At 46.1% G+C, this 16909-nt stretch overlaps 1 protein-coding gene across 3 annotated transcripts in view; it reads left to right on the top strand.

Moving 5' to 3' along the window:
- The first annotated feature begins 359 nt into the window (after positions 1-359).
- Positions 360-16909, top strand: part of KNG1 (kininogen 1) — a 130514-nt gene continuing 113964 nt past the window's right edge. For 2 of the 3 annotated variants that reach the window (XM_063916354.1, XM_063916353.1), the window contains exon 1: positions 361-616. In XM_063916354.1, the coding sequence (XP_063772424.1) occupies positions 422-616 (195 nt within the window). In that variant the 5' untranslated portion in view covers positions 361-421. Of the gene's footprint in view, positions 617-16909 lie in introns of all 3 variants that reach the window. The other variant, XM_063916355.1, reaches the window with a different exon arrangement.

The following is a 16909-nucleotide window of genomic DNA, read 5'->3' as shown; positions in this document are numbered from 1 at the left end:
CCATTCCATGCATTGGAAAAATGAGAGGCCTACTGAATACAGTTTCCAACCTAAAAAAGTCACAAACTACTGTCTCTCCGACAAGACGGCAGTTGCGACTACAATTGAATACACTTAATAGGCTTTAACACAAATGAAATGCAAGAATACATTTTTGCTATTTTTTTCATTTAAAAATATACTTTTCTAATATCTGAGCAAAAGGCGGACAATTTTACAGACAGGAGCATGCAGATCTGTTTGTGTAAAGCTTTGCTATTTACAAAGTACAAGTTGAGTAATATTTGTAATCAAAGTTTGATGAACTCTTACTAAGGTTTTTTTTTTTTTTTTCGTTTTTTTTTTACAAAACCTGTTCCCTGGAAATAACGTCCATAGTCTACTAAGCATCTCTAGCTAGTAAGGGAAATCACTGGTAGGAATGGGGCACCTGCTTGTTCTGCTCCTCTGTTCGTACATTGTCCTAGGTTCTGCTACTCAGGTCCCAACCACTGATGCAGATTGTAATGACGTCAATACATTTGAGGCAGTAGATGAGGCACTTAGGTCCTACAACAACGCAAAAGGAGAAGGTAATCAATTTGTTCTCCACAGAATAACAGATGCCAAATTAAAGGTAAGTTTAAATTTAGACTTTAAAATTGTTAATGTTCTATGGCCTAATTGTATACAAAGACCAATCTGTTTATTGTAAGTAAAGTTTACGTTTAGCAGAGTATTTTCAAGTATTTTCATGTTGATTAGATACAGTGGCGGAAGTAGAGAGTGGTGGGCCTAGGTGCAGTAATTGCTTTGGGCCCCCACCCCCCCAATAATTGCTTTGCCCCCCCCCCCCACCCATTACCACAGTAGGTGCCTAATAGTGACGAATCTGTGCGCGCCACAAAAAAAGGGGCGTGGCCTTGCTGAAATGGGTGTTGTTTTGCCCCTTGCATTATTTGTCAATTTTCCTCCTTATGCCCAGTATACATTAGGCCACATACTGCAATGGCCCTTAGCCATTATGACACACACCATAATTCCCATTACACAATATGCCACACATCATAATGCCCCTGGTACATTATGCCGCGCACTGTAATGCCAGTGACACATTATGCCACGCATCGCAATGCTCGTTATGCATTATGCTACACACTGCAATGACACTGATACATTATAGCACATACAATGCCTGTGAGACAGTACACCACACACCGTCATGCCTGTGACACATTATGACAGACACTGTCATGCTTGTGACACATTATGAGACACACCGCAATGCCCGTTATACATTATGCCACACACTGCAATGCCCCTGAGATAACACACATCGTAATGCCTGTGACACATTATGACACACACCACAATGTCCGTGATACATTATGCCACACACTGCAATGCCCATTACACATTAAGCCCAACAGTACGGCTTCTAATTACTTTTAAATTACCTGCTCGTTGCCAGGGGTTTCATGCTCTTGGTTCCATACATGGTGCCAGGGGTTTTCATGCTCAGGTTGTCGTGCCCGTTGCCAGGAGTTTCATGTGCTGGGTGTTATGCTTGATGAGCAGTCCATTCCCCAGGCCCGACCCTTTGCATACGCCAACTATGCAGCTGCGTGGAGCGCCGTACCTGTGAGGGCGCTTCTTCAACACAGGCATGTCACAGCGCCTTTAGGACTCAGAGTACTCGGGAGAGCGCTGGGAGCCGGTCACAGGCAGCTAGCTGTGCCTGGCACTTTCCTCCTGCACTCTGTTTCTTGGGGGAGAGTACTCGCTGGCAGGCAGCAGAGGCTGTTGCCAGCGTGCGGCAGCAGAGGCAGCGCACAGAAGGCACATGGGGAAGGGAGGGCGACAGTATCAGGGAGCGGGTGTTACACTCCACTCAGCACACACAGAGCTGGAGAAGTAGGTGGCGTTGGGAGAGTTTATTCCCCGCTGGGCATGCATTCTTGTAAGGGGAATGGAGGCGGCTGCGTTGCTGTCAAATGAAGTGCCGGTTCGTGATCCAATCAGAGATTATGGCCCGGAAGCTGTGGCTCCTGATTGGCTGCCGATGCGCAAGCTCTAATTGGCTCACGAACCGGCGCTTCATTTGCCAGACACGTCGCCCCCGGAGACACAGGACGGAGACTGGAGTGGAGAGGAGCTGAGATAGTGTCTCCTCCTTCCCCATTGGAGGGGCACTCAGCGTCTGTCAGCAGCAGCAGCATGGCATCTGGGAGGAGGAGGCACGCAAGAGTGGAGGAGAGGGAAGAACGGCCCTCTTCCCTCTCCGGCCGGGACCACTTCTCCCTCTCCAGCCATGCTGCCGCTGCGTTAGTGTAAAAAGGAAGACCATAAGGGACACTGGCAGCGGGCGCAGTGCTGGTGGCAGCGGCGACGGTATACAGTGAGTCAGAGTGGCTCACTGTAATGCCGACGGTTGTGGGCCCCTTCAGTGCGGCGGGGCCCTAATGCAATGCACTGGCTGCACTGCCGCAAGTTCCGCCACTGATTAGATGTTGAGGGTGTTTAATGATCTTCTATTGAAAGAAAGTGCAAGCCGTAAAACGGGCTCAATTCAGAATATTTGCTCATTGGAGTACATTGCAGGCCGGACTACATTAACTGGAAAAAGTGTTTTCCCACAGCACATTCCATTTTGTACAAACCCACCTATATATCTGCCTTGCACATTCTGTACATACCTACCACTCTTTCCTGCGATATGGGAAGGAAAGGTCTATTTAGTAGGGATGGACCGATGGAGGCGTGGTGCTGATGATCAAATAATTTTGACATAATGCAGCAAATCACTGGATTGTTTTTCTGCATTATGGTGGTCATTCCGAGTTGATCGCTCGCTAGCCAGTTTTAGCAGCCATGCAAACGCTATGCCGCCGCCCAAGGGAGTGTATTTTAGCTTAGCAGAAGTGCGAATGGTTGTATCACAGAGCGGCTACAAAGTTTTTTTGTGTAGTTTCAGAGTAGCTCAAACCTACTCAGCGCTTGCGATGACTTCAGACTATTCAGTTCCGGATTTGACGTCACACACCCGCCCAGCGTTCGCCCAGCCACGCCTGCATTTTTCCTGGCACGCCTGCATTTTTCCGCACACTCCCTGAAAACGGTCAGTTGCCACCCAGAAACGCCCACTTCATGTCAATCATTCTGCGGCAAGCAGTGCAAAAAAATGCATCGCTAGACCCTGTGCAAACTACATCGTTCGTTGTGCCTGTACGTTGCGCGTGCGCATTGCACCGCATACGCATGCGCAGAACTGCCGATTTTTAGCCTGATCGCTGTGCTGCGAACAAATTCAGCTAGCGATCAACTCGGAATGACGCCCAATGTCTCTGCATTATTTCTCTGCATTATGGGGGTAATTCAGAGTTGATCACAGCAGCAAATTTGTTAGCAGTTGGGCAAAACCATGGGGATCATTCCGACCCGTTTGCACGCAGCGGTTTATCACTGCGGTGCGAACGGGTGTGGAATGCACATGCGCGGCGTTGCGTGGCGACAGGGGTCGCCGGGTTACGTCGCGGCTTACAAAGGAAGCAGTCGCAGAGCCAACCGCTAAGAAGATTGACAGGAAGGCTGGGAGGATCCGGAGCGTTTGGAGCCGTTTTAGGGGAGTGGTGAGTATAATGCAGGCATGTCCAGCAGAACGGAGGGCGGAGGAGTGACGTCCAAGCCGAGCCCATCATCGCTGAATCCATCGCACAGGGTAAGTAGCTGCAGGGCTGGTCTTGTTTTGTGTGAAATTTTTTTAGCCTAGCAGGGTGCACAAGCGATCACAGCCCTGCTAAGCTAAAATACACTCCCCCATAGGTGTGACTAGTTGATCGCAGCAGCAGCAAAAAGTTGCTGGCTGCGATCAACTCGGAATGACCTCCTATGTGCAGTGCAGGTATGACAGATATAACTTTTGCAGAGAGAGTCAGATTTGGGTGGGTTATTTTGTTTCTGTACAGGGTAAATACTGGCTGCTTTATTTTTACACTGCAATTTAGATTTCAGTTTGAGCACACCCCACCCAAATCTAACTCTCTCTGCACATGTTATATCTGCCCCTCCTGCAGAGCACATGGGGGGTCATTCCGAGTTGATGCAGCCAGCAACTTTTTGCTGCTGCTGCGATCAACCAGTCCACTCCTTTGGGGGAGTGTATTTTTGCTTAGCAGGGCTGCGATCGCTTGTGCAGCCCTGCTAAGCTAAATCAACGGTCCGATGACGCCCAGGTACGCCTTCTTTCTGTCAATCTTCTTGCGGTCGGCTCTGCGACCGCTTTCTTCGTACTCCTGGACGTAACCCGGGGACCCCTGTTGCCGGGCAACGTCACGCAGGCTCAGTGCGGCTGCCGTGCATGCGCATTCCGGACCCGTTCACACCGCAGCGACAAACCGCTGTGTGCGAACGGGTCGGAATGACCCCCATGGTTTTGCCCAACTGCTAACAAATTTGCTGCTGCGATCAACTCTGAATGAGGCCCTATGGGGGTCATTCCGAGTTGATCGCTCGCTAGCAGTTTTTAGCAGCCGTGCAACGCATAGTCTCCGCCCACGGGGGAGTGTATTTTCGCTTTGCAGGAGTGCGAACGCCTGTGCAGCAGTGCGCCTGTAAATACATTTTGTGCAAAACAAGACCAGCTTTGTACTTACTTATCCTGTGTGATGATTGCTGCGACGAGTGACACGGTAATGACGTCAGATACCCGCCCAGCAAACGCCTGCATTTTCCCAAAACGGTCAGTTGACACCCAGAAACGCCCTCTTCCTGTCAATCTCCTTGTGATCAGCTGTACGTTTGGAATCATCGCTAGAACCAGTCCAAAACCTCAAAGGACTTCGTACCCGTATGATGCACGTGCGCATTGCGGTGCATACGCATGCGCAGATTAGCCATTTTTTTCCACTGATCGCTACGCAATGAACAATGGCAGCTAGTGATCAACTCGGAATGACCCCCTATGTCTCTGCATTATGGGCCTAATTCAGACCTGATCGCAGCAGCAAATTTCTTAGCTAATGGGCAAAACCATGGGGGTCATTCCGAGTTGTTCGCTCGTTATTTTTTTTCGCTACGGAGCGATTAGTCGCAAACTGCGCATGCGCAATGTACGCAGTGCGCCTGCACCAAGTAAATTAGCACAAAAGTTTGGTATTTTACTCACGGCGTAACAACGTTTTTCATCGTTCTGCTGATCGGGGTGTGATTGACAGGAAGTGGGTGTTTCTGGGCCGAAACTGGCCGTTTTCTGGGAGTGTGCGGAAAAACGCAGGCGTTTCAGGGAAAAATGCGGGAGTGGCTGGAGAAACGGGGGAGTGGCTGGGCGAACGCTGTGTGTGTTTGTGACGTCAAACCAGGAACGAAAAAGGTCTGAGCTGGTCGCAATGGCAGAGTAAGTCTGGAGCTACTCAGAAACTGCAGGGTAATCGTTACGAGATAATTAGCTAATCTTTCGTTCGCAATTCTGCTAAGCTAAGATACACTCCCAGAGGGCGGCGGCTTAGCGTGTGAAATGCGGCTAAAAGCAGCTAGCGAGCGAACAACTCGGAATCACCCCCCATGTGCAGTGCAAGGGGGGCAGATATAACGTGCAGATAGAGTTAGATTTGGGTGGAAAGAAGGGCACTTAAGAACCTTACACAGGATAGCACTCTTGTTATAAAGGAAGCTGATAAGGGTGGGGGCCTTGTGGTCATGAATAAAACTGATTATATCAGCGAGGCCAACCGACAACTGAGCGATAATATTTTTTATCGCACTTTGGAGAAGAATCCCACCGAGGCCTTCCTTAAAGAACTTAAAATCCTGTTGGATTCAGCCCTTCTATCGAGGGTCATATCCAGGGAGGAATATGGCTTCCTACTACCCCGTTTTTCTGTTTCTCCCACTTTTTATTTTTTACCCAAGATTCACAAGTCCCTCACCTCACCACCTGGGAGACCTATCATTTCGGGTATAGACTCTATCACTTCTAATCTCTCTTTTTATGTGGATTCTTTTCTTCAGTCACGAGTTTCAGCACTGAGGTCCTATCTTAGGGACACCACTGATTTTCTCAATAAAATTAACATACAATGGAAAGAAACGTATCACTTTCTAACACTTGATGTGCAAGCACTATACACACATATTCCCCACTCAGCAGGACTTGATGTCATCTGCAGGAAACTGTCCTCGGATGGGGACCTCAGTGCTGAACACCAAACTTTTCTACTTCAGTCTATTTCCTTCATACTATCTCACAATTATTTTTTATTCTTGTCCACTTACTATCTACAGGTGATGGGAATGGCCATGGGGACCAGGTTCGCCCCCAGTTACGCCAACCTCTACATGGGTGACCTTGAGGATTCACTTGTGTGGGGGAGCGGCTGGGAGGAGAACCTGGTCTTCTATGGCCGCTATATTGATGATCTTTTTATTATTTGGGAGGGGGATCTATCCAGCATTTCTTCCTTTGTTTCACATCTCAATAATAACACTTATAATTTATCTTTCACTTCCGCACACAGTAGGGAGAGCATAAACTTCCTGGATGTGACCCTTGAGATTGTAGACAATCAAATTGTCACTTCAAACTATGCTAAATCAGTTAACACATTTTCATATTTACACTATGAGAGTGCTCATTTTGCTCCACGGAAACGCAATATTCCTAAGGGGCAGATGATGCGACTTAGACGTAACTGCTCCAATATTGATATTTTTTCGAAGCAGGCTAAAGAACTCATGGACTCTTTAAGACAGAGGAAATACCCGGAAAAGCTCCTTTAACAGGCTTTTAGTGAAGTTTATTCCATGGATAGGAACAAACTCCTCACCTCCAAAATTAAAGATAAAACTATTGGGGATGCAAATATAAATAAAAATGAAAATAGCATGAAGGACGAAAGACAACTAGCCTTTGTCTGTAAATATAACAACTCAGCCCAAGAGATTAGGTCTATTATCCTTAAAAACTATAGAGTCCTAAGACAGGACCGTACTCTTAACCAAATTCTTCCTTCCAAACCCTCAGTGGTCTTTAAGAAGAATCGGTCATTAAAAACCATACTAGCCCCCACCTATCTGGATCCCATAGGGCAAAAAAAGGAGATATCTACAGGCTGTAAGTGGCTGTCAACGAAACCCAATGGATGTTTCAATTGTGGGAAAACCAGATGCACTACGTGCACATATATGCCGAAAAAAACTAGCTCTTTATCCATACCTGGGAATAATGAACAATACCAATTGAAAACATTTATGAGCTGTGATACCAACTATGTAATCTATCTCCTAACCTGCGGGTGCGGTCTTAACTGTGTGGGGAGAACCACAAGACCCATACATGTAAGATTTATGGAGCACCGCAGGAATATTATTAGGAGATATGAAAAACATAGTGTATCAAGACATTTTTCGCAGGTACATATGGGAGATCCGAAAAGCCTGTCTCTAATCTGCCTGGAACATGTCGCCCCCACAGCTAGGGGGGGGGGACAGGTTTAATAAGCTTTGCTGTAGAGAAGTTTACTGGATACTCAAATTCGGTTCCCTGCACCTAGATGGGTTAAACGAGACAATTGAATTAAACACAATACGATAATATGGATTGGGGGCTCTGTGTAACATCTAGCTCTCATCCTCACCTTTATTCTTCTACTCCCCTCCTTCTCTTCTTCTTTCCCTCTCTGGTTTTTCTCTTCTCTGGTTGTCCCTTCTAAGAATTTAGGAACTTAACAATCAGCTCCTATCTCTCTAACTTTGACGCATAAATCTAAGTAGGCTAGAAACAAAATAGTAGATCTCTGGAATATAACATAACAATTATAATAATTCCAAAACCGTATAATATAATAATAATCTACCTATCCTTATCCCAACTATTTATAACCTCTAGATAATCATGCTACAGTTGTGGCTCTTTGGAGCATATTTGAATGAATAGCTGGATATGCAATGAAATATAAAATGTGCTTCAAATTTAATGTATGTGCCATCCTTTTATCAGCATGGTTGACAATAATAATATATGCTGTATTCGGTCTGACTGATTAGAAGTCATAGATGCTTCATTTTACTGACTGTGGTTTCCCAGTACCTCTGTATTAATATGGCTGAAGTCTCTGTTCATATATATATGCTGTTTTAATATTGACCATTTCCTAGTTAATGATCCTGGGGCTTATTCTCCCATTCTAAACATTATGTTCCCATTGATATTGCGCTGTATATCATTCCCAATCAGTAACAAGCGCTGCGTCCCATAGATTCTGGAACGCAGCTCTCTCTTCCTGACTCTTATGCTTGCGCTCCATGGAGCGGCCTGATCACTTCCGGGTTTGTGAACCGCATGACGCGCCGGCGCGATCCCGTGACCGGCGCGGGTCATGTGGTCCAGGGCGGGATCATATGAAATCAGCAGCACTGGTTTTATTGGCCAGTACAAGCCATGTGACCGACTGCGATCACATGACACAAACTCTATATCTTATTTTTATGCTTTTATGACACTTATAACACTCGTTTTTATAAATAAAGATAGGTATAATATATTTTACATTATTAATTGCCTTCTGTTGTAACGAAATATGAAATTTGTGAAACAGATTTTATTAAGTGTTAGCAAGTCTAGCAGATGTTTCTAATCAATCCCTAATCACTAAGGGTATATATAGTCCATAAGTTGGACACTGGACTTATGCTCCTGAGGAAGCTGGCACCCATTAGACCAGCGAAACGCGTTGGGATTTTCTCTGTAGGACCACAAGTACCAGCACCCACATCCACCTCCTGGCTTTATTTGGACTTACTGGCATCCACTGGATCAAATTCCGGCACAAGTTTTTCACAGACCCGGACTTATCCCCATCTGCCATCTGGACCCTATCTGCATGGGACTCCTAGGGGACTTATATCCGGAAGCAAGTCTGGTAAAATGCTTTTATGCCAACTAAACTTGTGGGCAAATGTGGATTAGTGTCCTAGCCAGGAACTGTGGACATTTTGTTCAAAAGGGTTTATCCTTGTGGTATTCTACAGAATTCATTCAATACATTCCATCAGTGTTGTTTTACCCTTGAGGGATAGATTATTTTCTTAGATGAATGTCTAATAAAAGATATATTTTATATTTGTATTTATTGTGTTTTGAATCACAGCCGGCGCCAGTACTTCTTTTTTCCTTGCTTGTATCTATTATTGTGGGAACTGACCTTCCCTGTACAGGCTGCCGCTGACAGCGCACTCTATCTATTTAATTTCACTGTAGATTTGGGTGGGGTGTGTTCAAACTGAAATCTAAATTGTAGTGCAAAATAAAGCAGCCAATATTTACCCTGCACAGAAACAATGGGGGTGATTCCGAGTTGTTCGCTCGCAAGCTGCTTTTAGCAGCATTGCACACGCTAAGCCGCCACCCTCTGGGAGTGTATCTTAGCTTAGCAGAATAGCGAATAAAAGATTTGCAGAATAGGGAAAACAAATTTCTTAGCAGTTTCTGAGTAGCTCCAGACCTACTCACAAATAGCGATCAGTTCAGGTCGTTTCGTTCCTGGTTTGACGTCACACACACGCCCAGCGTTCGCCCAAACACTCCCCCGTTTCTCCAGACACTCCCGCGTTATTCCCTGACACGCCTGCGTTTTTCCGCACACTCCCATAAAACGGCCAGTTTCCGCCCAGAAACACCCACTTCCTGTCAATCACACTACGATCAGCAGAACGATGAAAAAACTTTGTTACGCCGTGAGTAAAATACCAAACTTTTGTGCTAATTTACTTGGCGCAGGCGCACTGCGTACATTGCGCATGCGCAGTTTGCGACTAATCGCTCCGTAGCGGAAAAAAATAACGAGCGAACAACTCGGAATGACCCCCATTATGCTGTATAACCCACCCAAATCTAACTCTCTCTGCACATGTTACATCTGCCCCACCTGCAGTGCACATGGTTTTGCCCATTTTCTAACAAATTTGCTGCTGCGATCAGATCTGAATTAGGCCCTATGTCTCTGCATTATCTCTTTGCATTGTCTCTCTGCATTATGGGGGTAATTCAGACCTGATCGCTAGGCTGCGTTTTCGTACAGCCTGCGATCAGGTCTATACTGTGCATGCGTATGCACCACAATGCGCAGGCACGTTGCACGGGTACAAAGCGGATCGCCGCTTGGCGATGGGGTTTGTGCGAAGGATCCATTCGCATGGGCGATCGCAAGGAGATTTACAGGAAGAAGACGTTTGTGGGTGACAACTGACCGTTTTCTGGAAGTGGTTGGAAAAATGTAGGCATTCCCAAGCGTTTGCAGGGCAGGTGTCTGGCATCTATTCCGGTCCCGGACAGGCTGAAGTGATCGCAGTGGCTGAGTAAGTCCTGGGCTACTCAGAAACTGCACAAGATCATTTTATACCGCTCGGCTGCATATGCAATCGCACACTTGCACAGCTAAAATACACTCCCCGGTGGGTGGCGACTATGCGAACGCAGGACTGCCATAAACAGCTAGCGAGTGATCAGGTCTCAATTAGCCCCCATGTCTCTGCATTACGTCTCTGCATTGTCTCTCTGCATTGTCCCTGTATTACGTCTCTGCATTGTCTCCCTGCATTGTCCCTGCATTACGTCTCTGCATTGTCCCTGCATTATGTCTCTGCATTTGATCATTTTGCAGGATTGCAGGTTTGACTGAAATAGTGTATGTTGAAAAGAGTACAGTCCAGTTTACTTTATATTCCCTTTAGGGCAGTGATATGCAACCTGATACACTTAAAGGATCACACTGGATGGCCCTCTAACCTTACAAAGGATAGCAGATTTGTTAATCTCAATCTCAGTAGTAACAACTGAATGTAATTAATCAGAGAGACACCTTTCTGTAAAATGACATAAACAGGTCATAGAAACAAACATTTCAAGTTACAGAATAACAAATGTGATAACAAAGCAGGAATAAGCTTAGTATAAGTTTATGCTTTAGTATAAAGACAGGATCCAACTCCTGTCACACAAAAACAAAGGTGTTGGATTTTAGAAATGCTGATTTTGCAAAAATGGGGAGATGTTTAAGTGATTCATTGGCAGACTGGTGGAACATGGAAGGAGTGCAGGAGAGGTGGGAAAAACTGAAAAGTGCAATGCTAAGTGCAACTGATCTTTGTATCAAAAGGGTTAGGAAAAGCACCAGGAAAAGGAAGCCAGTGTGGTTCACAAAAGAAGTATCAACTAGTGTGAAAGCAAAATAACGACAAAGAGGTGTATCTTGACAGACGGAAGGATGCTAAGAAAGTGATCAGACGTGCCAAGGCAGAAGCTGAGGAAAAAATGGCCCAGTCAGTAGATAATGGGGCAAAACTTTTTTAAAGTATATAAGTGAAAGGAGAAAATCAAATGGAGGAATAATAAGACTTAAGACAGAGAGTGAGCATTTGGTGGAGGGTGACAAGGCAATAGCAGATCACCTAAATAATTATTTTTGCTCAGTATTTACTACAGAAGAAGGGATGGGGCCACAGTTAAGTTGCAAGGACATTCATAAAAATAAGGTAGATGAAAGTACATTTACAGAGGAGAAGGTCCTAACAGAACTTTCACAACTAAAAGTGGATAAATCAATGGGACCAGATGGGATACACCCAAGGATACTCAAAGAGCTAAAAGATGTGCTGGTTACACCATTAACAGAATTATTTAACCAGTCACTAAATACAGGTACTATTCCAGAGGACTGGAAAAGAGCAAATGTAGTTCCACTGCACAAAAGTGGAAGCAAGGAAGAAGCAAGTAACTACAGACCAGTAAGCCTTACATCAGTAGTGGGGAAAGTAATGGAAAAACTATTAAAAGAAAGAGTTGTGGAATATCTTAAATCAAACCACTTACAGGATCCAAAACAGCATGGATTTACTGGTGGTAGATAATGCCAAACAAATCTTATTGACTTTTTTGACTCTGTGACGAAAATAATAGATCAAGGGGGAGCTGTAGATGTAGCATATCTAGACTTTAGTAAGGCATTTGACACTGTCCCACATCGCAGACTGCTAAATAAACTTGAAAGCGTGGGGGTGGATTATAAAACAGTTAAATGGATAAGAGCCTGGTTGCAGGATAGGAAACAGACAGTTGTAGTTAATGGAGTGCAATCTATGGAGGGAAATGTTACCAGTGGAGTACCCCAGGGATCTGTACTTGGTCCAGTTCTCTTTAATATCTTTGTTGGTGACATTGCAGATGGTATTGAAGGGAAGGTATGCCTTTTTGCAGATGATACATAGATATGCAACAGGGTAGACACACCGGGAGGGGTAAAACAAATGATTGATGACCTAGGTAGGCTTGAGAAATGGTCAAGAACGTGGCAACTACAGTTTAATGCTAAAAAATGCCAAATCATGCACTTAGGTCTAAAAAACCCAAAGGCTAAATATAGTATCAAGGGTACTATAATGGAAACTACTGAGGAGGAAAGGGATTTAGGAGTCACTATTTCAAGTGACTTGAAGGCAGGAAAGCAATGCAACAAAGCAATGAGAAAGGCAAGTCAGATGTTTGGTTGCATAGGGAGAGGAATCAGTAGTAGGAAAAAAGAAGTGATAATGCCACTGTATAGGTCATTGGTACGGCCTCATCTGGAATACTGTGTCCAGTTCTGGAGACCATATCTCCAGAAGGATATAAATACATTAGAGAGTGTACAAAGAAGGACAAATAAAATGGTGCATGGCCTACATCACAAAACGTACCCGGAAAGGCTAAAAGATCTTAACATGTATAGTTTGGAGGAAAGAAGAGAAAGGGGGGACATGATAGAAACTTTCAAATATATCAAGGGTCTTAACAAAGTTCAGGAGGGAAACATTCTTCAAAGGAAGAGAAATATTAGAACTCGAGGACATACACTGAGACTGGAGGGGGGGAGGTTCAGGGGAAATTTAAGGAAAAATTACTTCACAGAAAGGGTAGTGGATAAGTGGAATAGCCGCCCATCAGAGGTGGTAGAGGCTAAGACTGTAGGGCAATTTAAACATGCTTGGGATAGGCATATGAATATCCTTACAAAGAATTAGGGTTCAAAAAGGGTTGAGATTACATAAAGGATAAAAAAAAATAAGATTTTACTCACCGGTAAATCTATTTCTCGTAGTCCGTAGTGGATGCTGGGAACTCCGAAAGGACCATGGGGAATAGCAGCTCAGCAGGAGACTGGGCACAACTAAAGAAAGCTTTAGGTCACCTGGTGTGTACTGGCTCCTCCCACTATGGCCCTCCTCCAAGCCTCAGTTAGGACACTGTGCCCGGACGAGCTGACATAATAAGGAAGGATTTTGAATCCCGGGTAAGACTCTTACCAGCCACACCAATCACACTGTATAACTCGTGATACAATACCCAGTTTAACAGTATGAAAACAACTGAGCCTCTCAACAGATGGCTCAACAATAACCCTTTAGTTAACAGTAACTATGTACAAGTATTGCAGACAATCCGCACTTGGGACGGGCGCCCAGCATCCACTACGGACTACGAGAAATAGATTTACCGGTGAGTAAAATCTTATTTTCTCTGACGTCCTAGTGGATGCTGGGAACTCCGAAAGGACCATGGGGATTATACCAAAGCTCCCAAACGGGCGGGAGAGTGCGGATGACTCTGCAGCACCGAATGAGAGAACTCAAGGTCCTCCTCAGCCAGGGTATCAAATTTGTAGAATTTTGCAAACGTGTTTGCCCCTGACCAAGTAGCAGCTCGGCAAAGTTGTAAAGCCGAGACCCCTCGGGCAGCCGCCCAAGATGAGCCCACCTTCCTTGTGGAATGGGCTTTTACTGATTTAGGATGCGGCAGTCCAGCCGCAGAATGCGCCAGCTGAATTGTGCTACAAATCCAGCGAGCAATAGTCTGCTTAGAAGCAGGAGCACCCAGCTTGTTGGGTGCATACAGGATAAATAGCGAGTCAGTTTTCCTGACTCTAGCCGTCCTGGAAACATAAATTTTCAAGGCCCTGACTACGTCCAGTAACTTGGAATCCTCCAAGTCCCTAGTAGCCGCAGGCACCACAATAGGTTGGTTCAAGTGAAAAGCTGATACCACCTTAGGCAGAAACTGGGGACGAGTCCTCAATTCTGCCCTATCCATATGGAAAATCAGATAAGGGCTTTTACATGACAAAGCCGCCAATTCTGACACACGCCTGGCTGAAGCCAAGGCCAATAACATGACCACTTTCCACGTGAGATATTTTAGATCCACGGTTTTAAGTGGCTCAAACCAATGTGATTTTAAGAAACTCAACACCACGTTGAGATCCCAAGGTGCCACAGGAGGCACAAAAGGGGCTGAATATGCAGCACTCCCTTAACAAACGTCTGAACTTCAGGTAGTGAAGCTAGTTCTTTCTGGAAGAAAATCGACAGAGCTGAGATCTGTACCTTAATGGAGCCTAATTTCAGGCCCATAGTCACTCCTGCTTGTAGGAAATGCAGAAATCGACCCAGTTGAAATTCCTCTGTTGGGGCCTTTTTGGCCTCACACCAAGCAACATACATCCGCCATATGCGGTGATAATGCTTTGCAGTTACATCTTTCCTGGCTTTAATCAGCGTAGGAATGACTTCCTCCGGAATGCCCTTTTCCTTCCGGATCCGGCTTTCAACCGCCATGCCGTCAAACGCAGCCGCGGTAAGTCTTGGAACAGACAGGGCCCCTGCTGCAGCAGGTCCTGTCTGAGCGGCAGAGGCCATGGGTCCTCTGAGATCATCTCTTGAAGTTCCGGGTACCACGCTCGTCTTGGCCAATCCGGAACCACGAGTATTGTTCTTACTCCTCGTTTTCTTATTATTCTCAGTACCCTTGGTATGAGAGGCAGAGGAGGGAACACATAAACTGACTGGTACACCCACGGTGTCACTAGAGCGTCCACAGCTATCGCCTGAGGGTCCCTTGACCTGGCGCAATATCTCTCTAGTTTTTTGTTTAGGCGGGACGCCATCATGTCCACCTGTGGCCTTTCCCAACGGTTTACCAACAGTTGGAAGACTTCTGGATGAAGTCCCCACTCTCCCGGGTGTAGGTCGTGTCCGCTGAGGAAGTCTGCATCCCAGTTGTCCACTCCCGGAATGAACACTGCTGACAGTGCTAAGACGTGATTTTCCGCCCATCGGAGAATCCTTGTGGCTTCTGCCATCGCCATCCTGCTTCTTGTGCCGTTCTGTCGGTTTACATGGGCGACTGCCGTGATGTTGTCTGATTGGATCAGTACCGGCTGGTTTTGAAGCAGAGGCCTTGCCAGACTTAGGGCATTGTAAATGGCCCTCAGTTCCAGAATATTTATGTGTAGGGACGACTGCTGACTTGACCAAAGTCCTTGGAAATTTCTTCCCTGTGTGACTGCCCCCCAGCCTCGAAGGCTGGCATCCGTGGTTACCAGGACCCAGTCCTGTATGCCAAATCTGCGGCCCTCTTGAAGATGAGCACTCTGCAGCCACCACAGTAGAGATACCCTGGTCCTTGGAGACAGGGTTATCAGCCGATGCATCTGAAGATGCGATCCCGACCACTTGTCCAAGAGGTCCCACTGAAAGGTTCTTGCATGGAACCTGCCGAATGGAATTTTGCTTCGTAAGAAGCTACCATTTTTCCCAGGACTCGTGTGCAGTGATGCACCGATACCTGTTTTGGTTTCAGGAGGTCTCTGACTAGAGATGACAGCTCCTTGGCTTTCTCCTGCGGAAGAAACACTTTTTTCTGTTCTGTGTCCAGAACCATCCCCAGGAACAGTAGGCGTGTGGTAGGAACCAGCTGTGACTTTGGAATGTATAGAATCCATCTGTGCTGTTGTAGCACTTCCCGAGATAGTGCTACTCCGACCAACAACTGCTCCTTGGACCTCGCCTTTATAAGGAGATCGTCCAAGTACGGGATAATTAAAACTTCCTTTCTCGAAGGAGTATAATCATTTCTGCCATTACCTTGGTAAAGACCCTCGGTGCCGTGGACAGTCCAAACGGCAGTGTTTGGAATTGGTAATGGCAATCCTGTACCACAAATCTGAGGTACTCCTGGTGAGGATGGTAAATGGGGACATGTAGGTAAGCCTCCTTGATGTCCAGGGATACCATGTAATCCCCCTCCTCCAGGCTTGCAATAATCGCCCGGAGCGATTCCATCTTGAACTTGAATTTTTTTATGTATGTGTTCAAGGATTTCAAATATAAAATGGGTCTCACCGAACCGTCCGGTTTCGGTACCACAAACAGTGTGGAATAGTAACCCCGTCCTTGTTGAAGTAGGGGCACCTTGACTATCACCTGCTGGGAATACAGCTTGTGAATTGCCTCTAGCACAGTCTCCCTGCCTGAGGGAGTTGTCGGCAAGGCAGATTTGAGGAAACGGCGGGGGGGGAGACGCCTCGAATTCCAGCTTGTACCCCTGAGATACTACTTGAAGGATCTAGGGATCCACCTGTGAGCGAGCCCACTGATCGCTGAAATTTTTGAGGCGGCCCCCCACCGTACCTGGCTACGCCTGTGGATCCCCCCCGTCATGCGGTGGACTCAGAGGAAGCGGGGGAAGAATTTTGATTCTGGGAACTGGCTGACTGGTGCAGCTTTTTCCCTCTTCCCTCGTTTTACACGCTTGCATTTCTGAAGCCGAAAGGACTGTACCTGATAATACAGTGCTTTCTGAGGCTGTGAGGAAACCTGAGGTAAAAAAAAATTCTTCCCAGCTGTTGCTGTGGATACGAGGTCCCAGAGACCATCCCCAAACAATTCCTCACCCTAATAAGGCTCTATGTGCCTTTTAAAGTCAGCATCACCTGTCCAGTGTCGGGTCTCTAATAACCTCCTGACCGAATGGACATTGCATTAATTCTGGATGCCAGCCGGCAAAATATCCCTCTGTGCATCCCTCATATATAAGACGACGTTTTATGTTCGCAAAATAGTATCC

This window comes from Pseudophryne corroboree, chromosome 4 (genome assembly GCF_028390025.1).
Source record: "Pseudophryne corroboree isolate aPseCor3 chromosome 4, aPseCor3.hap2, whole genome shotgun sequence".
Taxonomy (NCBI): domain Eukaryota; kingdom Metazoa; phylum Chordata; class Amphibia; order Anura; family Myobatrachidae; genus Pseudophryne; species Pseudophryne corroboree.
The sequence above is the reverse complement of the archived record's forward strand: the minus strand, read 5'-3'. Positions and strand labels throughout refer to the sequence as shown.